Source organism: Pyrus communis, chromosome 3, assembly GCF_963583255.1.
Source record: "Pyrus communis chromosome 3, drPyrComm1.1, whole genome shotgun sequence".
In the NCBI taxonomy this organism is placed as follows: Eukaryota; Viridiplantae; Streptophyta; class Magnoliopsida; order Rosales; family Rosaceae; genus Pyrus; species Pyrus communis.
Window position 1 is genome coordinate 20538999 of NC_084805.1, and position 24563 is coordinate 20563561.

Genomic DNA, 24563 nt, shown 5'->3' on the forward strand with positions numbered 1-24563 from the left:
CCATCATCCAAGTTTATCCCCCACATCACAAGCACTCCTCACAGACACATCCCTGCTCATTGACACATCTCCTTCAGACCTAGCAACTTTTGACTTCTGATCATCACCAGCATCTTTTCTTCGTTTTGTGCCAGCATGAGAAGGAACCTTCTTAACCAAGGCACGTACAGCTTCCTGATCAGAAACTGGGAGGGTCTCCCATCCAGGCAACTTCTCCACTTCGATGGATGGTGATAATTCCATGAAGCAGTTGGCATGGTTCCATGCCAGGCTCCTAGGCCCTTGACCTTCAGGCTTGGTTGATATACGGACCTAAGAATGAAATAAAAAGAAAAGAAGATTAATACAAAGCCCCTCGCAAAACTTTTTTTTTTATTCAGAAACTCTCAGACAAGGTTCTTTATCATTAAGGTCACCTACGTTTATTATTAAGGACATGTTTTTCAATTCAAAACCCTCATGAAGTTTGACTCCTTTTTGTTTTTTGTCCTTATAATATAAAAAGTGTCCTTAATAATAAGTTGTTAACTGTTTTTCGATTAAAAAAAAAAGTTTCGTTAGGGACTTTTTATTAGTTCCCCTAAAAAGGAATCATGCAGATTGCAGAGTACTCAACTTCAGTTACACCATATTAACTAGAAATGCAGAAAGATATTGTATCTTATACATGATGATGATAGGTTTTTATAGATTAACTAAGACGAAAATTCACTTCCTGAACATAGAAATGGTAGAGATACATCATTACCAACCTCTGTTTTTAAAATCTTTTGGCTGCATTGCTTGCAAGTAGCGCGAGAAGTTGGCGAAACTTCAATACCACATTCTTCAGTAGTGAACTCGCTTGTTGCTGGTGATGTATCCGGGGGTCCACCACTTTGTACATAACTTCTAACTTTCTGCTGATCTTCCCAACGAATGAGCTCAAGGCCTTCAACCTCATCAGTTCTAAATGCGAGACAAAAGCAATTAGTTAATCACTGCATTCATCCAGTAAATTCAAAGGAGATTACGATAAGCATTACAGTAACACGTACGATTTTATCTGGTTCGATTTCTTCATTATGCAATCAGCATGGTTCCACATCTGATTCAGAAAAAAAAAAAAAAAAAAAAAAACCAAACATTTATATATGCGGTAGTATTTGAGGAAATCGAACAAGAAAACAGGAGGGTTGATTAAGAAAACAAAAGTAGAGCAATATAAATCTATAAAGCTCCAGTTTTTTCAAGCGGAAATAGGATAAGTTTTCTCGATTATGTTTCGATAAATATGTCAACTTCACAATAGAGCTGGAAAAGTTGTCTCTTTTCTGAGAAAGAACAAATAAAAACATTTCTCACAAGAATCTCCTCATGTAATCTTGGAAAGTTATCCGCCGAAGAACACTTTCCGACTAACACAAACATTATCAAACACTTCTGAATAACCACGCCACTTCGAAACAAACAGAGACTAAGTTCCCAATTACATAACCGTAACTAAAGTGCTAAACAATGTGAAAATCAACAAAAAGCTCCAGACTTTTGACTAACAGAACTGCAAAGTAATTGAAAATGCACAAAAAAATAACAGAAATCCAAAATTTCTAAAATTAAAATTCTCACACTATCGATGTTTTCAAGGTTCTTGTTTTCTTTCTTAAAACTTTTTGCTGTTTTGGGTTAATACCAATGAGCCAATGGCAATGAGAGTAACAGTGCAAGTGAAATGGGGGTTAGAGAGAGAGAGAAAGATATATATATATATAGAGAGAGAGAGAGAGAGAGAGAGAGAGAGAGAGAGAAATAGAGAGAGAGTGAAGGGGGAGTGAGTTACAGGCATGACGCCGTCGAATTGGGTGGCCTGGACCATCTTGCCGAGGCGGAGCGTCTCCTTTTCAATGGGGGATTTGCAGGTCTTGCACGACGATCTCGACGACTTCGCGTACTCCACCTTCCATGGCTTCTGGGCCTGCGGGTTCTCCATTCCTCTCTCTCTCTCCCTTTCTCTCTCTCAACTGAGAAGTGAGAGACTCTTGCTGGGATTTTGAAGAAGAAAGAATAACTTCCGTTCTCCACACGGGCTCCTTGTCGCTTGCTGTCTGGTTTTAAACGACCGAGGGCTCCGTCCCTTTTTCACCCGACCCGCCCCGAATCATCACACTCCCACTTTTTAGTCCCGATATGGAACACATCACAACGTGCTAAGGAAGCTTTCTTGCGTTTTTTATTGAACGATAATGCATTAAAGCGTGCTAAAGAAGCTTTTTGCAACCAAGTCAATGTCAAAAGGCCACTTTAGAGAATAAGAGCTGTGCTTGGTTCGGTCTACCGACGTGAATGGTTCGATCTACCGACCTGAATGGTTCAGTCGACCGCTCGCATCTGGTCGATCGCCCACTCACACGTGGCAATCCCAAACTACCAACTTTGTAACAATATGTATACCAATACAGCTTAATTCATTCAATTCGAACAAAGTAAAAAATTTGGTTCCTTCTGTTTCTCCCCAACTTCATGCTTCCACGACATGGATGAACTCTCTGCATCGGAATGATTTGGTGTACGGACGAAATGCACCGGGTGATGGAAACTGTCTGTCATTATCTATTGCACTAGAGGAGCTTGCATGAAGAGAAACTGCACATAAAACGGAGACTTCAGTCGTTCTCCTGATAAGATGTACTAAATCTAGAGTTTGATTGGTTTCAAACCATAGTTTGACATGCATACCTCAAAGGATTTTCCTGATCTCTCAAATTCCAGCATGCTTAGAGCAACTTCGCAACTTTGTGACACAATGGGTTCAGGATCCCTCACAAATTCTTCAAGAAGTGATACACTTCGGTCATCTACACACAAACTAGTAACTTAATTAAATAGCCCAAAACGCCAATTAGCTACTACACTATATACAGACATATATTTGGAAACATAATTGTATCAAGCAGTCGTACCTGCAATGGAACCAAGAGCTTCTGCAGCTTCATGTCTAACCATTGGGTGTTCATTTCTATCCATAAGTATGTTGGAAAGAGCGGTCGAATCAGCTTTGTTCTGCAATTGGCCCAACACATAAGCAACCTGAAAGTCACAGAAAAGAAGACATGAAGGTGACAAAACACCGAGCAAATCTATATCAGATAAGAGGTGTAAACATGCTAGTTTTGCATGAATGTCAATTGATCATACTCCAAAAGCAATTAGAAACATTAAACTTTAAGCATCCTTGTCCAAGTTTAGCAAATCAAATAGCCATTTTGAGAGAGAGAGAGAGAGAGAGAGAGAGAGAGAGAGAGAGAGCGAGTGTGAGTGTACGTGAGCGCCCGGTCTAAATTTATAAAGTTCAGTATGATAGATTAGATAATAAACAAACCTCGTGACGCAAGAGAGCACTGTTTGAACCCAAGGAATCAACTATAGCGGTAACAGCTTCATCTCCACCATCATTCCGCAGTGCAAAGAGAGCGGCATAGCGCTCATACATACTTTTGTTTTCATCCAGAAGAACTTCCCTTAAAATGATTGACACAAGTCAGATATCTAACATATTAGAATAAATGGAAGAAAAAAATATAAGCCATGGATGATAGCCATGCAGACCTTAGCTGATTTACTGAAGAACCAGAAGAAGCAGGTGCAGCAGGATCAACTGACATAAAAGGTGATTTTTCATCATTTGATTGACAACCAGCATCCTTCAACTGCACAATCCGATTAAGGGCCAATTCACAAGTTTCTTTGACCTCCTGAGCGGGATCTAGAGCTAGACTATTTTTTAAAAGAGGAACATTGCTCTCTAAACCAATTGCACCAAGAGCTTCTGCTGCCTGCATAAATGCAATAAGAAAAATAAGATGTATTACAAGAACGCGAGGAATATTAGTAGATTGAGGTGGCAAAGCTCACCTCATGACGAACAATAGGATGCAAAGAGAAATCATTTAGAATGGCTACTAAGGCAGGGATTGCATCCACATCTTGCATTTGACCCAATGCAAATGCAGCCTCATGTGCCAACAAATTGGAAGGATCCCTCGTTGCTACAGAGGAAACCACATATCCTTAATCCAATTAGAACAACACTAATTACCAATACACAATTATTTATAACAGGAGATCTACGAAGGTAAAACATCCATTAATTTACCGAAGAACAAAACAAAAAACTCCAATATATAGCATGTTTACTTCCAGCCCATTTCCAAGCATTTGTAATTGTAATGCCAGAAGTTCAGTGTAACGCCGTGTCTATCAATAAATACCTAAGGTCCTAATGATCAATGTTCACCTATCCAGTAAAACCGATTACTGCCGTCACAATGTTCATCCAAAGTTCTAAACTTTTTCATTTAATACATGCGAGGGAGGGGGCAAATCAAACAGAAGAATGCTCTTAACTAACCGAGGTACCGGCTCCTTGCCCAAAGTCCAAACTTTTACTTCAGCTCAAAGATAAAATAGTTAATTTCGCTTTAAGAATCAAAACAATTACTTACAAATTTCTAATCATTCCATAAAATAAGTTTACCCTTTTTCTAGAAATTGAAAATCCAAAACAAGTCCTGAATTTCCAAGCAAATTGGCTCCGGAAAATATAATGATTAACAATAAATAATTGACAAGTAAAGAAAACGAACCGGCAATGAGGGCGTCGCGAGGGGCAGGGCCCTTGAGGTTGCGGAGAGAGAACAAGGCTCTGAAACGCTCCGAGATGGGCTGGGCCCGGTCAAGCAACCGGTCGCAGAGAAATTTCACCATCTCCGGTGAGGACTCGAAGGTGGTGGCGGTGGTGGCGGCGGCGTCATCATTCAGTGAGCCCATTGAGCTTGAGATGTGAGGTATTCGGATTCCAACAAGCCCTACCTTGTACGGATTAGGGTCACAGTCCGACCAGAATTGGATGCTCGCCAATTGAAGACGACGATGAAGTTCCCACCTTTTTTCGCTTTTTTACACTTTCTATTTTAATTTTATATATGATGGACTCTGTCCGGGTTTGAAAAACCCTATTCAGATGCCAGCCCAGCCCAATAGGTCTTAAAAGCATCACCCGTCCATGAATGTTTGTCACTTGTTCGAAAATTACCTAATAAGTCGATAAATATTTGTTATATAGCGTCATCGGTTGTCATGTAGCAAAATCTAACCTGACAAGAAAATTTAACAATTTAATCCATCTTTATATCTTATTCAAGTTCGTCCATAGTCGAACAATCTAACCATTAGAACATACTATAACTTGAGTGGTGAAAAACCAACATGTAAGTGTCAATACTTCTCGTCGATATGATTTTATGGAGAAGAGTAAGTTATTACAAGTAGAATCGTCAAATAATTAAGGTCGGTCTTTGTCTTCTAATAATTGCTTCCACTTGGTCGAATAGGATTTAAGTACATTAATGCAAGTTTGATGCGCACATATAACTAGCTACATCGTGGTGCTATTTTATTTTTTATTTTTTTATTTTTTGACAAACCATAGCAATAATTTATCTGTGAAATTTTTAATTTGTGAAGGAAAAGAAAATTGGTGGACGAAACTACATCAATATGTATAAACATGATTGTTTTCTGCCATTGCGAGCAGTAAAAAATCCATTTACTGCCCGTAGTAACAAATCCCAGTGCAGTAAAAACATTCCAATTCTTATCCAATATTTTCATACCCAGACCCACAAACGTAAAATCCTTCTTCCTTCCTTCCCCCGCTATATCAGTCGAACTCCTCCTCGTCCCCTCCATTTTCCCCCTCCTTTCTTACTCCGCAGGGAAAAATCCTCCGCTTCCCTCCAAAACGGTACGTTCGTCGCTCCCAGTATCTCAGATCTGAATAGTTCATCACCTCTGCTTTTATCATGATTTTAATTTTCGGTTTCAGTTTTAAGATTTTTGGAAAAATTCGAATTTGCTTCACAGAAACTCGAATTCAAGGATCAAAGAAGCAGCAACTGGATCGAATTGCAGTCATGAATGCTCGAAGGTTAGCTCGATTCCGGTTCCCATACGAATCCGATTCATTTGGTGTTTTGTAATTTTCATCTTCCGTTTTCCAGAACATTCTGAAGCTTATTTACCTGATTGTGTTACGTAAATGGTAAATTTGTATTTGGATCTGTGTAGTGGTGTGGTTTTAGCTATGCGATTTTGCTGTTTGTTGTGTGTACTGATTGGTAACTGAGGGATAGACTTTGGGAATTTCGTGAACTCGAAAACCCATATTCGAATTGGGTCTTGGAGCATTTTTGGGTTAGTTTTCGGGTTCAGTCAGTGTTTCTGCTAAGTTATGTTTAGGCTGTTTTGGACCAATTCGTGTACGAATTACTTCGGTTGTACAAAATAAAACGAGATTTATATTCGAGTAAGCGTTCATTCGACATGGTATTGCCTGTTTGGGATGTCTTAGCAATAATTTGATGAGAAAATGGTTTGATTGATTGGATACTGCAACCTCTTTGATTGCTCGTGATTGTTACCGAAACTTTTTAAAATTTTTCACTTGAAAAAAGGATTCTGTTAAATTTTGTGGAGTTTTCCCATGTTACATTTGTAGGAATAATATCTGTTGTTGATGGCATGTTTTGCTGATCATTCTGACTTACCGAAATGATATTCTTTATATTTAGGGACTTCCGCGGCAACAAAGTTGCTCTTTTTGATGGCGTTGAGGAGGGTGGCATCAGGGCCTCAGCTTCCTACTCCCATGAAATTGATGAACATGATAATGAAAGGGCTGTGGACGGGTTGCAAGATAGAGTCAATTTGCTGAAGAGAGTAAGCTCCCCTCCCCCTACCCCCTTCATTCCCTTGTCTTTCAGTGCCTGGAAACTTCGAAAAGTTGTAATACAATTGTTATTGTACCGGTTTTTTGACTGACTTAGATATACATGGTTTTTATGTCATGATATCAGTAAGATTTTGTGTTGTTGCGTAATCAGCGGTATGCTTTCTTCAACTGTTTGAATAGGTTGAGGAGGAAAAATGTAGCTTTTGAATTTGTAATATGGTAATGTCTTAAAATCTTGCTTAATTCTTTATCCTTACCCTTTGCTTTATTGGCAATACATACAGCAACAATGACATCATTCAATGGTTCTTTGCCTTTGTCTTTTGACAATGTAATTAAACATCACCTGTTGAACTTAATGTCTGTCTCAAACCCTCCATTGTTTAAGACTAGTTTTGCTATGAAGTTATCGATTTAACAAAATATTATCTGAAGATAGATAGCAATTGATGTCAGTATTTATACCTTCATAGGTTTTAGTATGTCCCTGCCAAATACTTATCCGTTTCTCTCAAACAGTTGTCAGGTGATATACATGAGGAGGTGGAGACCCATAATCACATGTTGGACAGAATGGTATGTACGCTGCAGCTAATAAATCTTTTTCTCTATAATTTAGATTTGTTTTGGCCGGACATTGGTCTACCTGGTTTGTAACGTGCATCGTCTAATTCAGGGAAATGATATGGATTCATCGAGGGGAGTGCTATCTGGTACAATGGACAAGTTTAAGATGGTACATTCTCTAGATTTCTGTTGCTGTACTCCTTTCCAAATTTTTCGTTTTCCTTTTTGAAATTATACATATTTTTCCATCATTTATCCTCCCGAGGGTTCCCTCTTAATTCATGACATTGTGATGGGTTTCATTTTGGTCAGGTCTTCGAGACCAAGTCAAGCAAGAGAATGTTTACGCTAGTCGCATCGTTTGTGGTCATATTCCTAGTCGTATATTATCTCACTAGGTAACTAATCCATGAGGGATTTGGTACAGCCACTAGTTTTGAGTTGAATGTGGAAGACGCTCGCTTTTCTTTGTAATCGATGTTTACCTTCTGCTTGTAAAGATATTCTGGTATGTTTGTATAAAGATATTCGAATGTATGAAGTAGGAGTTGAATGCCGGAAATTTGCATCGGGTTATACATCGTTTCATCTACCACATGACAAAATACAAAGTATTCTGCCTCCGTATCGTCAGTCAGAGGTTATCAATCTTCTAATTATGTTTAGCTGCAGAGCTAACGTAAGGCCATAAATCTTTGTTCCGGCGAGTCGTTAAACCAGTCAAGTCAGTGTCCTCCAAGCTCCATCTAGATTGTAAGTTCTTTGAGTCATGTATTAATAATGTGTGGCTAGTTGTTTGAAAGACAAGATTTGAACTTGTCGAGCATCAACTCGTAGAACAAGAAGAGAACCGAGGATGTTGATCAACCTCTTTGGAGCATTAACCTTTCGGGAAGTTAATTTAGAACGTTAAAAAATGCAATCTAGAAGCGATCGATATATATGTTCATACAATCAACTCAAAAGAAGGAATGTATGTATAACGAATATAAATTATAAAAATTAAAATGTAATTTCAGTATCAAGTCTATCTAACAAACGTGAGTAATCTGAGTTAACCAGATCAGAGTGTAACCTTTTCGCAACCAAATTTGAATCGCTGTTACGGTAGTTTGGTGGCTTACTATGAATTTTCGTCAATATAAATTAAAGTAGTTTGGAGTATCATATTATGAGAATATCAAGTTGTTATTAAGTTGTTCCCTGCACAGCCCTGCAGGCTGGTCGGCATTCCTGAGCATGACATGTGTTGATCTTGTGGCCAAGAGCAGGTCAAAGTCAGTAGATCGTCATGAAACCGCTCACTGCATTTACTCCCATGGCGGCATGGCCGTGGCCTGCATGCAGAAAATTCTTCAAATATTACTTCGTTTGGTCAAAGTCAGATTTCTCTTTTATATATTTAATTATATGCTTAGCCGATCATGTACGTACAATATTTTATTTATAGTTTAGTATATATTCAACCTCCAGTAATTGCTGTATATATGGTAGGATTTATGTTATGTGATAAATAAATATTAAAGGATATTTCATTCATATGAGGATATTAATCTCTTAATTATCTATGTGATAAATAGATGAAAATTAAGAGATATTCATATTATAATATACTTGAGATTTTCATGGGTTTTTCAGTCTTTATACACACTTCTTAACCACTATATAAGGAGGCTTTGAGAAGAGAGAAAATACAAGAAACACAAGTTTTTCCACAATTCAAATATTCTAGTTAGGTCATTAGGGGCTATCACTTTCAGCCCTAGCTCTTGGGAGTCGAAAACCAAGGGGCAACTTGACATACCATAGCCAACCCCATCAATGACCTGCAAGGTTCTAGACGTGCACAGAGGGTCAAAGCAGTTGTTCGTGCTTGTAGGAGCATGTTGAGATTCAAGCTTCCGCATAAAAGATACACACGTCCTTCCGAATTTATTTATAGTCTTCCAACATATATATATATATATAAGTGTGTGCGTACGCTGCTGCAGAATATCAAATTAATTGATGGCCAAAATATAAAACCAAATGCAAGAAATATAATTGTAGGGATCGCTACTCATCAGCGCAGCTATTTAATTTGCACAAAAACTCCAGTCTAAGATCTCTCATTCTTGCAAAAGGAGTATAGCTCAAATGGTTAGACTCGTTTATTCTTGCATTTGAAGTCAGTTAAGTTTGATTTTTGTTTTTCCACATATCGTTTGTACAAAGTAAAAGATTTTTCATCCTTGATTTTACAATCCCTTTCCAAGCGAGTAAAGAGCTTTAAAGCCAAAATTATTAAAAAGCAATAGAATTGAACAAAAACCATATAATTATTAAGAATTATATATCTAAGATGTAGTCTGAAAATTATCCCAAAGTCCCACAAAGCATGCCATTCGAAATCCCAAATAATCAAAACTTTAACACATCAATTCGAGATCCGCTGGTTATAATTATCAGCTGGCCACTTCAAACATTACTAATTTTCCTAATTAACATCAAGGGCTACAACTAACATGATTCTTTATAGTTCAAGCCTTATATGTAGTTTAACTCGCCTAATCCGTTATCATCATTTCATAAAATTAGAAAAACTATATATGATAGTTATAAATGGTTAACATCTTACCTGGTATATACTAGTATCTTCGTTTAATTTGTACAAATATTACTATATATTACATACAAATCTAAAAGATTGCCAAGTTTATGAAGACAGATACAACTTAACAATGAAAACTAATGTGTTTACTGCACATGAGAGTGACCCTAAAATCAGTTGAATGAGCCTACGAAACAAATTTTGTCGGCACAAATTAAGCTTGTATAACCTAAATTTGATACCATATTCATATACGGCTGACAATCCTAGGTCCAGGGTTTAAACCCTCCAATGTAACTTAAGAAACTTAAAAAAGAATAATTTAGTCTAAAATCTCAGAGCGAACCTGAAATGTGTATGGCAAGTTGGGGTTGAATAGTCGAGCTACACCGGCCAATGGTATGCGATGATTTAGACGTACACAAGACCATTTGGCACGGATCAGAGGGCACAAGAGAAACTTGACTTGTAGAGTACTTGAACATGGAATTAAGCAAGGTTTCCCAGTTAGTATGTACTTGTTGATTCATTTTCTTGAAAAAAAAAAGCAATTAAAGATAACTGATATATGGGTTAATGAAGCAAGAATTCAAGCAAATTAATTATGTCATTCTGGATAACAAGAAATTTCAATCTCTTCATACAATATGATATGAAGTACAGCAGTACAAATTTATAAGCAAAACTTGGGCTAAAAGAGACATATAAAATGGAAGGAAGAAGAAGACATAAATTATAAGAAAACTTCTTAAAAAAACCTAACAAAAATTAGGGCTAGGTGTGTTGATAGATGAAGCAAAATACCTTCTTTACTATACGTACCTGGGTAAAATTGATCCTTCTTCCTGCCGTTAAATCCTGCCGGCCGTTAGAGTAAAATTGCCATGAAAATTTGGGATGTTGAGATATTCTATTAACTAATCACTTTTTTTCCATGGAAAAAAAAAATATCACATGGAAATTTGTACAGATAAATCCATAACTGTACGCACAAATAAAAAGTGGTGTACAAATTAATTAATAAAAATGTATAGTTTATGATCTCTCAAATGTTTGATAAAATTAACAAATAAACTTAGGGATCATGACCAAGTCGAAGCTCCAAATCCAATTCATCGTCCGTTTCTTCAAGGCCACCATTAATCACTCTCTCCTTGTAATCATCTGATGGCTGGCCCATTCCCAAGCTCAAACTACTCCCTGATCTCCAATCCCGATGATCATCTCTTAGCAGATTCCGGTGCCTCGGAATATAATTTCTTGCACACAAGTCCTCATCACTAATATGATTTGCATGTGGGGGCCTTAACACCCCTGATGTATTAGATGCAGGCACATCTGTTCTATAGTTCATATGGTCATCCGGAAGAGCTATAAAATAATGTGGCGGCCCTGGCCGGTAGCTTTGAATTGCCCGGTATAATGCTGCCCTGGGATGATTCTGATCTTCTACTGCCGTGCTAATCGACGAAGCCAAACTTGTAGGAGCTGAACTAGGTCTGGTCTTGGCTCTCTCTTTCCGGTGAATATTCATGTGTCCTCCCAAGGCCTGCGCCGTTGTGAAACCTCTCTTGCAAAATACACACTCGTACGACCGCCCTGTGCCCATGTCATCGTTCGCATCCGGTTGATGATCAGCCTCTTCATCAGTACTGGAGGTCTTTGAATCTTGATGATCATGATGGTTGGACTTCATACTTCAAAACAAAACTTCAAGTTTTAGTTTTCTAGGATATATGATGGTAATATGAAATATCGGAAATTAGGGTTTGTAATTATAGAGAGGAGGTGTTGGTGAAGGCGGGGGATAGGAGACAAGCACAAGGCATAGGTATTGTCAGACAAGAGGGTTGGGAACTTTCTTAGAACTTTGTTCAGAGAGTTTTCTGTTAAGCCGGCCGAAACTGGATTCTTCTTGTTTACTTTTCTTATTTAATATCTATTTCCTTATCCTCATTTGTCTCCCCATTTAACTAGAGAGCGGTCTTTCTTTGTCATATCTCTTTATCATACCGTCATTGTAATTTTTTTTAAGTGTAATTATCACATATTCACGGTCATATAATGTTATTAAAATATCTCACAACGACCTTATTTTATAGAAAATAAGACTTTAAATATCTTAACCCCACTTCAACTAATATCAAGGTCATTTGTGTTAAAACTCACACCTGACGAATTGTGCGCATGTGGTAATTATTAAGTTGGGGACAATATGGATGTTGCTAGAAGTGGGACTTTGGCCAGTCTCTTTTGATAATTTGACATGGTATCAGAGGCAAGGAGCAGGCCCGTACTGCCACGTAATCGGTGGGTCCCCTTGACCCCACGCAATGATGGTGGGTCCCTTGACCCCGCATAGGGTGAGTCCCCTTTTGGCTCCACATGGTTGCCGATGTGTAAATCTCCTATGTGCGGCCCACTAGTTGAGTCCCACATGAGGGGGCGTGTCGAAATATCTCACATCGACCATAGCTCTGAGAAAAGAAGAGTTTAAATGTCATAACCCCAGTTCAACTAATATCGATGTTGTGCAGATAATAATTACCAAGTTGATGACAATATCGGTGTTGTTGGAAATGGGCATTTAACCCGTCTCTTTGATAATTTGACATTTTCCTTTTCTTTTCCTTTTCTTTTTTTTTTTTACTTAAAAAGAGATTATTGCATGCGTAGGTCTTGGGTGACCTACACTTGATAGCTCTGATAACATATTGAAGTATCTAACCTATAAAGTTATGTTGTTAGACCCACTCCAACCCTGGGTTAAAACCTATAATTCCCTTTTTTTTTTCACCCCAAAACCCAACCCAACCCATGGCCTAAAACTAACCTAAAACCTAAACTCATCCCGAGGCCAAATATCGGCCTAAGTTTAGGCCACAAGTTGGAGTGGACCCCAGCTGGTGCAAATGCACCACGAGTTGTGAAGCCCAGATGCCAACCCAACTCATGCCAGACGCCAGCCCAATGGGACCCCACCCACGTGGGCGTGTCCCCTAGCTGTGACATCATGTCAGTAGCCGTTGGCTAATCCAACGGTCCACGTTCAAAATTTTTTTTTTTTTATATTTATATAATTATTGAATCCAACAGTTTAGATCGAATATAATCAAATCTAACGGTAAAAAAAAAGATCTAATGGTCCAAATTTAAATCCAACGGCTAAAATAATTAAAAAAAATTATTTAACTCAAAAATCACCCAAAAACTCTATAAATACCTATGTATTTGTTCAAACATCCACACAAAACTCACTTTTCTCCTACAATTCTTCCAATTTTTCTTTCTACCATTTCTTCTCATTTCCAAATTTTTCAAGATGGCAAAAGAGCATGTTAGAGGTTGTAATTGGACCTTTGACGAAGATATTGCTTTATGTTTGGCATGGATTTCTATTAGCGAAGATGGTGTCGTCGGCACGAATCAAAATAGAAAGGTTTTGTGGGGTAAAATCGTTGATAAGTTCCATGAAAACTCCAATGTTGATCAAAGGGAAGCTAGTGGTGTTTATGATCAGTGGAAGATTATCAACAAAGCGTGCACTTTGTGGAAGGGAAGCTTGGAGAAAGCCACAATTGACATGCCTAGTGGAAGAAGTTTCTTAGAAATTGTGAGTTTCTTTGTTGATATTTTATTTGTCATGTACAAAATAGTATTTTTCAACTAACTGTTTTTACGTATTTGATGCATAGGGTGACAAAGCAATGACAATTTATAAGACAAGAACTACAACAAAAAATAAAGCTTTTAAGTTGCATCATGCTTGGAACGTCCTCAAGGATTGTCCGAGGTGGGGAACTGATGCGGACCAACAATAGGGAAGATTATTTCATAGTGAAGCCCCGCCCTCAAATGATTTCAATGAAGTTGCCAATGAAGGTGTCAATAAAGGTGTCGAACAAATGACCCCAACTTCTTCTTTTGCAAGGCCCCTGAGAAGAGATAAGCAAAAGGAAGCAAGAGAGAAAAGGGAAGTCCCAAGATCTGATGAGTGGACACATTGTTATTGGAATTGCAAAATTGAGCGAAACTCATAGCACTCGCTAAGAAGAAGCAGCCCGAATGCGTTTGCAAATGAAGGAAGAAGGGGATAGGGAGCAAGATAGGTTTGAAATTAATTTCATGATGGAGGACCTCAACAAATACACTCCAGAGAGGAAGAAGTTCTTACGTGGTAAGCAAAAGGAAATTTTGCGAAAGTATGCCACAAGGAGTATATTTCAAGATAATGAATCAACTCAACCCTATATCCCAAGTCCACCACCAACTCCACCAACAAGTCAACCACCAAGTCAAGATGGTGGATATGATTATTAAGTTTATGTAGTGTATGAATTATCGATTGTCTTAAGTTTATGTGGTTTATTAATTGTTGTTTGTATTAAGTTTATGTACTTTATTAATTGTCGTGTGTATTAATTATTGTTTCTATTAATCTAGATGTCTTCAATAATTATTGTACTTATTATTCCACACTTTGATGTAGAATAGATGCCTTCAATAATTCAACCTCCATTCAATAATTTATCCAACGTACTACACAAAATAATTTGCACAAGAAGACACTTAAATGTATTACTAGAAAATACCAACATAGTACACTTAAAATTATTACATAAATGCTCAACCAACATCATCAACGTTCACCTTCTCGGCACCATACATGCTTAACCAAATCCTTGCGGAGTGTGTCATGACCTTGAGGAGCTTGAATTCTATTTAAACGTCTCATATACTCACTCAATGTGACCCTATCCTATCGGGTCTCGTATGTGGTTTCAACGAGATATTCAACATCTCTTGCAATAGCTCTTGCATGTGTTGGTTGGTCATCATCCACATCTTCGTCTGAATCTTCTTCAATTTTAATGTACTCATCTACCACAATCATGTTGTGAAAAATTATGCACGTCATCATGATTGAATGGAGGTCTTCGATATGCCAAAGTCGTGCAGGCCCTCTAACAATGGCCCATCGAGCGTGTAGGATTCCAAACACTTTTTCCACATTTTTCCTGTAAGACTCTTGCCTCTGCGAAAATAATTTATTCTTTGCACTATCGGGACGAGAAAACTTTTGACAAAGGTAGACCAACTAGAATAAATACCATCAGTTAGGCAGTAACCTAGCTCATACCTATTACTATTCACCTTGCACCGAAATTCTGGTGCCCATCCATTGACAACATCATCGAGTTTGCATAAACGAACGCCCCATGATAGAACCACGATAGCTAGATTCGGCATGGTGCTCATATTGCATAAGCGAGTTTGCAAGTTCAGCTTCTGGATTGATCATTTCTGTATCCTTAATGTCAAGGCTTGCTTCGTATTGTGCCATCTGCATTGCCCTACTACGCCTTCTTCTATCACCCATTAATGAGATATTGAGGATTTTTAGGAAACAAAAACACTTTGAAAGTTGAAAGATTGGTGAACATAGAGGATGATTAGAGGTTGAAAGATTGTGTGATTAACTGATATTCAACCTATATTTATATAAAGGATGATTGATGAAAGTTGAAAGTTTGGTGAAAGTTGAACGATTGGTGAAAGTTGAAAGTTTGGTGAGTTTCATGTGTCGATTTAATGATTTTTCAATATTTATCAGAATTTAAATATTTTTAGATTAAAATGTTCATAAAATTAAATTACTGTAGTCTACATAATTTTATTTTTTTTTTTGAAAAAAGTTAATTTAAGAAAAAAAATTAGCCTAAATTCATTTTTTAATAATCCTAGGCTAAAATTTTAGGCCAGAAGGGTTGAAGCAGAAAAGCTATTTTCTGGGTTAAAACCTAAATTTTCTAGGCTAAAAATTTTAGGTTTTAGGCCAAAGGTTGGAGATGGTCTTAGAAGGGGAACCAATTAGCCAATAAGTATGTATCATTTTTGTGTGTTCAAATAATGTTATTGTATAAGTAATAAGAAAATATAGGTAAAAATCAATATAATCTTAGTAATTAGAAATATATCAAGAGTTAATTTTGATTTTGGACAAAGTCAATGGGCTTTGTTATTAATTAGTATAGGTTAATGCAAAATGTCATATGGGTTTTCATGCCCTTGTGAATAGTTAAAATATGACTCTATCTTTCATTCTTAATGATCTGACTGAGACTTGAAAATTGAAACTTGACGTGCTAGCTCGTCCTTGAAGCTCAAATCATAAACTACATTGCAGTTTCTATCCTGCAGTTACGTGAATTCAGACTAAGTGTTGCCGTTTATGTTTTATTATAGTCGAATAGTCTAATATATATTGAATTTTAGTAAGATGATTGTGGAATTGTTATATAAATAAAATGGGTGAAATTTGGTGTTCTAGTACATTAATCAAGATTTTGAATTTTATTACCTTTTTATGCTTTTAGGTTTCAGGTTGGTTAATTAGGGATTAACAAAGTTAGTTAGTTTGGGTTTTAAAATGTTTTTTTGTTTTTTGTGGTGAAACTTGTGACTATTGGTTGACAGGCAAGTTAAATATGAAAAAGATATAATGAAGTAAGATTTTCTATTTCTATACACAAGGAAGGTGATAAATTAGTCATTTTAAAACATGCTTCTATACACAAGTGCATACTATATTAGTAACAAAAGTTAAGGTTTTACCATAAAACTAATTGGTAATATAGGGAGTAGCTCAACTTACTTATAAGCTCATGCAAAGTTTCTCTTTTCACCAATGTGGGATTCATTCTTAACACGCTCCCTTACATGTGAGAAATTTTCAAGCTTAATACGTGAACAACACAACAGAGTGACATGGAGCATGCGTGGCCATTGAGCTTCACACGCAGGACAACCTGCTCTATTACCATGAAAAAAGTTGAGGTTCCACCATAAAACCAATTGGCAATATGGAGAATAGTCCAACCTCTTGCAATGTTTCTCCTTTCACCAATGTGGGACTCATCATTTACCTTCACATTCTCATAGGACCTCTCACGTGTGGTAGATTTTCAAGCCAAACAAGTGAACAACATGAATTGGGTGACGTGGAGTATGTGTACTGTTGGGCTTCACACGTGAGCCAACCTAACTTTGATATTATGAAGAAAGTTAAGGTTCCACTATAAAACCAATTGGCAATATGTAGAGTAACCCAACTGACTTATAAACTCATGCAAGGTCTCTCTTCCCATCAATGTGGGATTCATTCCTAACAATTACTACTATATATTATTTATGGTTAATTTGCACATTTTCAAAACAACATTAATTTTCAAAATATATAGAAACAAACCCTTTTAGATTAATCCACCTGTTGATTAAACACACACATAAATTAGAAACTTTTAGTTCAAAAGAAACTTTTACCATTACAGACCAATTAAGACGTAGCCAAGTTTGAATAATGCCACAAATTAAAAGATGACATGCAGATACAAAAACAAATTAAAATAATCATACATGACTTTCTAACACCTTTTACTCCTTTCTTTTCTTTTGGGGTCAAATAATAGATTTTGTTAGATTAGATTTTAGATTAGTCACCGACGGAGTTCGAACCCACTTTGAAATACAAGAGTTCAACTCATTTCCACTACTATGATAAATGATCACTTACAACATCTTTTACTCCATTAGGTGATAAAGAATTGTACAGAAACAGTATTTCATGCTGAACTGATCGATGTTGCTTATCGTAATCGGCAGGAAAGGTGTAGGAAATTCCTCTACATGATATATAATAAGCAATAAACCGCGCATTTTGGAGCTTACAGTTATACGTAAGTGTAACATTTTACACCATATAGTTATATATATTACACACACACACACACAAATCAATTACAAAACATACATCAGTTTTATGCCATCACAATCAAAATCATGCCCTAACTTCAGTATATCATATAGCTAATCCTGCTTTAAGATCATGTTTCTGGTTCCACGGTATACTACTAAAGGAAAAACTCTGAGCACGACTAGACTTAACCTCTATATATTTCTACATAAATGTTTCTTTCGGCGGATTGTTTTGCAACGTAAAATGTTTATAATTTGAAATTTGTTAGTACTGTTTTATTCATCGTAACTCATGAGGATTTCATACGTGGTATGTGAAACATAGCTAGCTCTCTATCGCACCTATGTATTGTATAATATCATATGTGTATATATAATATGTATGCAGGCCAAAATATATAATTTAGTGTAGCAGGTTACTGGCATTAGGTATATGCCGTTTGCAAATTACATGAAAAATGACTGGACTAAATATTGTGACTATATTAGTTAATAATTAACATAATCTTCTGCAGAAATGACAAATTATATATTTTCCTCGAAAGAAATGAAATTCAGTCTGCGGGCTTGAATGAACACGTGTCACTATACGTGGTTCAAGCTTTTACTATGAATCCATGATACAACTTCTACCTTGTTATCTTACTATTGAATATGTATAAAAATAATCGAAGAAACACTAATTTTCTATGTGATTAATTCAAATTAATCATTGTATCATATCCTTTTCTGATGTGGGCGACAAAAAGGTGCATAGTGGTTTAAAAGAATGAGGACATAACCCCATTTGATGTTAATCTTTATCGTTCAAGTAGAAGAAAAAGAGTTTAAGAGTTATAAGAAGATCGATTGAGACTAAGTCTGCAGGAAAATTCTAAGAAGAAAAGATAGAATTACATACATTCGTGGACAAGCAAGGAGATGATCATGAACATGGACAACAACCACAACGTGAGTAATGCGGCAACAAACCTCCAATTCTCCACCAAATCATTTGCATCTTTTAATTTGAGTTTTGATAACCTTTTCTGTTTGTTTGTTTGTTGCCCTTAATTTGTTAGCTAATAAAAAACGGAATTTAGTATTCCTCTATCCGACCAAATCAAAGTCTAAAACTTCACTACTACTCCATCCTCTGATTTTTCTTTAAACTTTTTATAACAGTGTATGAATCACACTTTTTCCTGCTCCTAGAATTATTGCTTTAAATTTAGCATACAAATAAAGAGCCATATTTCCAAACAATTAAGAACCAAAGTCAGCAGACGGCCTGCCATTCAACAGTTGACCCACCAGCTTTCAGACCCATTGCATCAAAAAATATAAACAAAGTTTCTGGAATTTTATTTGCTGAAGCTGGTGGTTTGGACCGAAATTGATGGATCCGTTGGCGTTTGCAGTTTGGAACATTCACAACAGTCAAAGCTTTCAAATGGGGAATGAATATCTTTCGAAGGGCTTAATTGCACCTATATTAAACTATTCATTTACCATGTGAAACTCAAATTGTATCACGTAACTTTGCCCCGTACTATTCAAGTCCGTCGAAAAATTAAAACAGCTTATGTGAGAGCGAGGGAGTTTGATGGTGGATATTCTTTTAGATTTTTTAATTTTAATTTCTGTTCTTTGTTTTGGAGAAAAGTTTTAATTTTAATTTGAGATTTTTGTTAACACGTCTACAAACAAGTGAGCCACATTTTTGCCATGTCATCATATTTAACAGATTATTTAACGAAATCGACAGTGGGGGACTAGTAAGGCAGATAGTTGAGTTCAAGAGGCTTAAGTGAGAAAAATAAAGTTTAATAGGATTAAGTGAGACTAAATTTGAGTTTCACGAAACGTTACCTTAAATAAGTCATCTCAATGTTCAAATTGAATAAGAAAAGAGACGAAAGCTATTTTGGGGAAGAAAAAAGAAAGAACAAAGATGTCCCACAGTTAATAATTAATCTTTAGTTATTTATAATCAACTACTTCATTGGTTTGGTATAGATTTAAAATTCTATATGCTAGATGGTCAAAAGATTTTGAAATGGGGTGTGCTATCCACACACCTCTTTTTACTTCTTACACATCTCTTATTAATTTATGTCTTTTGATTTTATTTAAGTCATCCGATCCGACGGCTGAAAATTAAAAAGGTGTGTGAGAAATAAAAAAGAGTGTGTGGATATCACATCCCTTTTGAAATATATGAATACAACACGAAATAATTTAGGTTGACAAAAAGTCAGATTAACTGCTAGTGTTTCTAACACTCTTAAGAACTATTTGAAAAATAGTCATTTAATACTACGGTCTAATGATATTATTATTCACTTGTAAGTAAGAAGTCTTGGGTTTGGTTCTCGTCAAAGACGAATTTGAACCACATTATTACTAGCTCATTATGAGATTAAATCAACTCCTCATCTGTTGAGAACGTTTGTACCAGAGAATTTTTTCTTTAATATATGTTTCTTTTGGCTAAAAAAATAATAATAATAATTACCCGACTGCATCACCATGTAAAATGAATTCCCTCAGAATTGCGACTAAAAAATTAATAAAAATAATATTATTTAATCTGTACTATTTTTTCAATTGTTTTTCATTTTTTTATTTTTTCTTTCTTCCTTCCTGTTTCTTGAAACCTCTCATCTTTCTCCGATTTTTCTCCGTTGTACTTTCAACCTTCCCTCTTCCTTTTTTTTTTTTTTCCATTGCCTTACCATCCCTTCCCCATATCCCCATCGGCTCCCGATCCCCTCCTTTCTCTCTCTCCCTTCCTTTTTTCTCCGTCCCACCCCTCTTTCGAATTCCACTTCACCGTCAAATCTACATATCTCCTTCACCTCCTCCAGCAATTCGTACCCCTCACTCTTACATTTTTTTCCCGATCATTCTCTGCTCTTCTTACAATTCCCCTCCCTCACTCTTGCATGTTCTTCATTTTTTTTTAAATTTTTTGACGTGGTTGACGTCAAACCACTTGGGCGATGGGTTGGGCAATCCCTGCCTGATTGCTCAATCCAGTTCTATTGGACTCACGAGTAGCCCGACTGATTAAGCTGGGTGGAGAGGGTCCTTTGGGTTTTGGGGATTCAATTGCCGAACTGTCAACGCAATTGCGATGGGGTGGAGTTTCTCCTAAACGCATACACACACGTCATCTAACACGCTTAGGTCGCTACTTTAATCGTGTTAGCCGCCTTAAGGCACAAATGAATGCCACCTACTAGGAATTACAGTCTCTTTAGTACCAAATGATTGATATATCCCTGCTCCAACTCAGTGATATGATCGAGGTTGCTCATTTTCCCTGGGCCCTGCCTATAAATAAAGCCAAAAGCCTTGAAGCTTGAGACCCTCGTCAAATTCAATCTCTTCTATTAAACAAAAACCTTGAGTGATTATTCAACAAACCCAACTATTTTACAACACAAACCCAATTACTCTTCACCAAAACCTTTCTTAGCTCTTCAACAATAAGCTCAAAGCCTTCCTTTGAAGCAAACACTACCTACAACCTTGATATCTAAAACTTTAACAGCTCTGCCACCCTATGGTATGATTCGGTTGATGTGCAAGTCCAACCACCCTGATTTCCTCTCCAAGGCACACATTTTGTACTAAGTCCAATTTGACATCAATGACCTCAATTGACTCCTCTAGCATTGAATCGTGCTAGAGTTTTACTGCTTTCTTTACATTTCCAGTCAAGTTACATTTCAAGTATGTAGCTCGGCCCATCAACCTAGATTTTATTTTTGTGAACGTTTTTAATCTTGAACCTATCATGCAATGATTACATTCTGTTTCTCGTTTTAGTTTCTTTTTTCGCTTTAATTTACTTTTAAGGCTTGCATACTCGAATTTACACTGAGTTTTAAGTCCTCATTCCCTCGAGGCACAAAAAAGAGCTTAACTGATACAACATCCCACTCGGTGCATAATCATTTGGTAAAGAAGTCAGATTAACGTGCAACTTTCACACACACTCAAACATGAACAATGTCTGTTGGCAACCTCCAAATGTAGCACGCCTATTCTCTATTTCTTTCGAGCCATCTCGTGGCACTAAGATTGAAAACAACACTACTCAAAGCAAGTATGTGTTGAATCCAGTCCAGATTCCTTCTGAATTTTGGCACCAATAATAACTTATACATGAAGAACCCAAAGAAAGATGATTAGACCCAAATAGAAGGACAACTCTAATAGCCTTCTTTTTCTCTTCATCATCATCTTCCTTCTTCTTTTCCTTTGGCTACAAGCTCTATTAATTCCTTCTTAACTGTACCATAGTTCTTTGAAATGTTTTAAGATTAGCATCAATAAATTTTCCAGTCTAGTTCTATTTCTTCTCCCAATATAATGCTCACTATTATCTAATATGATCCTCATCCCTATTCTTCTCTTGCTGAATGATCAACTCAACGAGTTTTTTTAGTATGCTTCTATGTATTTTATACACCGAGTTCTTTGGTCATTATTTTTTTATCAAAGATTTAATAACCAATATCTTATGGTAGCCTAAAACAATTTCCCAAACAATATAATGTTTACTATTATTTTGATATTAACTCATGCTGTGTTTTGGGGCGAAGGCACAAAATAACTCAAAGGGTTGAAATGTGGTCCTTAACCAACGAGATTTTCTGATATGCTTTAATGTACTCTATACATTGAATTTTTTGGCTGTTATCTTTGATTAAAGATTCAATGACCAATATCTAACCGTACTCTTAAACAATCGCCCAAACAATATAATGCTTACTAATATTTAAAACTCATGTTGTGTTTTGGGGTGAAGGTACAAAACAACCAAAAAATTGAAGTATATGGTCTTTAACTCCATTTCCTCTCCTACTGAATGAGTCCTACGAGATTTTATAATATGCTTCGATGTATTTTATATACTGAGTTTTGTTATCATTAGACCTTTGAACAAATTGATCAAGAATTCAATATTTGATACACCTTATTTTTTGGGTAAATTACATTTTCATACCTCAGGTTGGGGTCTATTTCAATTCCTTACAACATCTTCAAAACATTTCAGTTTCATACCTCACGTACTATTTTATTTCAAAATAATACATCCGTTAGATTTTCCATCCATTGATCCGTTAAATGCTGACGTGGTTGCCAAATGTCTGTCACATAGCAAATAAAATAATTTAAAAAAAAAAAACTTGAATTTTCTCATAAAAAAAAAAAAATGAAACCCACATTTGCAAGAAGAAGAAGACGGAGGAAGAGAAAAAAAAAAATTGTCCCCCCCACCCCCACCCCAACGGGGTTTTCAATTTTTTTATTTTTTATTTTCAGAAAATTCAGGTTTTAAAAAAAAGATTTTATTTGCCACGTGGCAGACATTTGGCAGCCACGTGGCATATATGTGGCAGCCACGTCAGCATTTAACGAATCAATGGATGGAAAATGTAACGAATGTATTATTTTGAAATAAAATAGTACTTAAGGTATGAAAGTGAAATGTTTTAAAGATGTTGTAAGAAATTAAAATAGATCACAAAACTAAAGTATGAAATTGTAGTTTACCCTTATTTTTTTCATCTTATATATGGAAACATTTGATGAAAAGGATTTCATTTTTGTTTTTGGTAAAAAGAAAAAGAATTAAAAAATATAATGAATAGAGAGAGGAGGTGGATGTATCATTTAAGTTTCGGTGAGAAAGAGAGAATTAAGGGGGTGGGGATGGTGACGTGCGCCGACTAGCCTATACTTTATCCCATGCCCTCATCTTTCACAAAAACAAGCACTCTGGCAGTTTCTGTCCTACTCACCCAGATGTCCAATTTTATTGCCATTTCTTCTCTACAACACTTAAATCTTCTAACCTCATTTCAAACTTCAAACTCCATCCAACGCCCCCAATGACCACCCTACCTTTTAATTATTTCCTTTTCACAAATATCCCATTAACTGTTCATTTTTCTTTTCTGAAACAATATCTATTAATTTAGGGATGTGCGAATTTTCTGAAACAATATCTATTAAATTAGGGGTGTGCTTTTTTTACTTGTTATATACTCCTTGTTAATTTGTGTCATTTGATTTTTGTAGTTCATCCGATCCGACGTCAAAAATTAAAAAGGTGTGTAAAAAGTAAAAAAAAAAAAATATGGATAGCACATCCTTTAATTAATTAAAGAGATATCTTGAATAGTGGTAGCACATATCTTGAATGGTAGCAGTACTAGTATAGTGATGAGAGAGTGTGTGTGTGTGTGTGGGGTGTCATTTATCTAGTTTTGGGTTGCAGTGAGCAAATTATGAAGTTCTAAATAAGGAAGGTCATCATGCAGCTGAGAGACTGGGGAGTTATTGGGAACATGCTAAACAGCAGAAGTCGGGAAATGCAAATCTCTGCAGCAGCAGAGAGAGAGAAAGAGACAGCAAAAACACAAAACCACCAATTTGTTGCATCACCGGAGTTGGACATTCGACAAGGCAACACATATGTGACATGCAAAAATATTGAACCAATTCATAATTATGTCTTGCTCTAATTTGCATTAATTTGACATACAATTGTGATATCTCTGATATTTGAGGTACATACGCAGGTCATCAAATCATGATGCAGAAATTACATGTTAATGTTCCCTCCAGCTGGCAAGTCATGACAATATCCTGTCTATAGGCTATAGTCATAGTAATATTTAAATGTTGTTCTTTCTTTTTTTCTCATATATTTTCATGAAAATATTTTGAATCCAATAGAATGCAGGTACAGGCTTACAGCTCTGATTTAATCAGGATTAAGTTTATTCAGATTGTAAATTGTAACATCCACTACTTGTTTGTAAATACAGTTTATCCCTTTGTAAACAACAGATTTGTTAAAGGGTTAAAGCTAGAGAAAGT

The 24563-nt window shown here is 36.3% G+C and overlaps 3 protein-coding genes across 5 annotated transcripts; 1 reads left to right on the top strand and 2 right to left on the bottom strand.

The window, feature by feature from the left end:
- Positions 1-2407: 2407 nt before the first annotated feature.
- Positions 2408-4913, bottom strand: LOC137727967 (deoxyhypusine hydroxylase-B-like). The gene is made up of 7 exons (XM_068466830.1): positions 4623-4913; positions 3892-4025; positions 3586-3812; positions 3359-3497; positions 2940-3066; positions 2716-2834; positions 2408-2622 (listed from the first exon to the last, which is right to left on the bottom strand). Exons 1-7 carry the CDS (start codon positions 4804-4806, stop codon positions 2590-2592), a joined length of 963 nt encoding a protein of 320 aa, XP_068322931.1. The 5' UTR covers positions 4807-4913; the 3' UTR covers positions 2408-2589.
- A 752-nt stretch (positions 4914-5665) lies between these two features.
- On the top strand, positions 5666-7873 carry LOC137729652 (bet1-like SNARE 1-1). Of its 3 annotated transcripts, none has more exons than XM_068468649.1 (6): positions 5666-5782; positions 5871-5965; positions 6609-6756; positions 7289-7345; positions 7446-7505; positions 7649-7873. In XM_068468649.1, the coding sequence occupies exons 2-6, from the start codon at positions 5952-5954 to the stop codon at positions 7736-7738; spliced, it is 369 nt and encodes a 122-aa protein (XP_068324750.1). In that variant the 5' UTR covers positions 5666-5782; positions 5871-5951; the 3' UTR covers positions 7739-7873. The 3 variants fall into 3 exon arrangements, with proteins under 3 accessions (XP_068324750.1, XP_068324749.1, XP_068324751.1); XM_068468648.1 differs by having other exon boundaries at positions 5902-5965; XM_068468650.1 differs by having other exon boundaries at positions 5694-5782; positions 5864-5965.
- Positions 7874-10817: 2944 nt separating this feature from the next.
- Positions 10818-11721, bottom strand: LOC137727487 (transcriptional regulator SUPERMAN-like). Its single transcript, XM_068466341.1, has one exon. It carries the CDS (start codon positions 11620-11622, stop codon positions 11002-11004), a length of 621 nt encoding a protein of 206 aa, XP_068322442.1. The 5' UTR covers positions 11623-11721; the 3' UTR covers positions 10818-11001.
- Positions 11722-24563: the final 12842 nt, after the last annotated feature.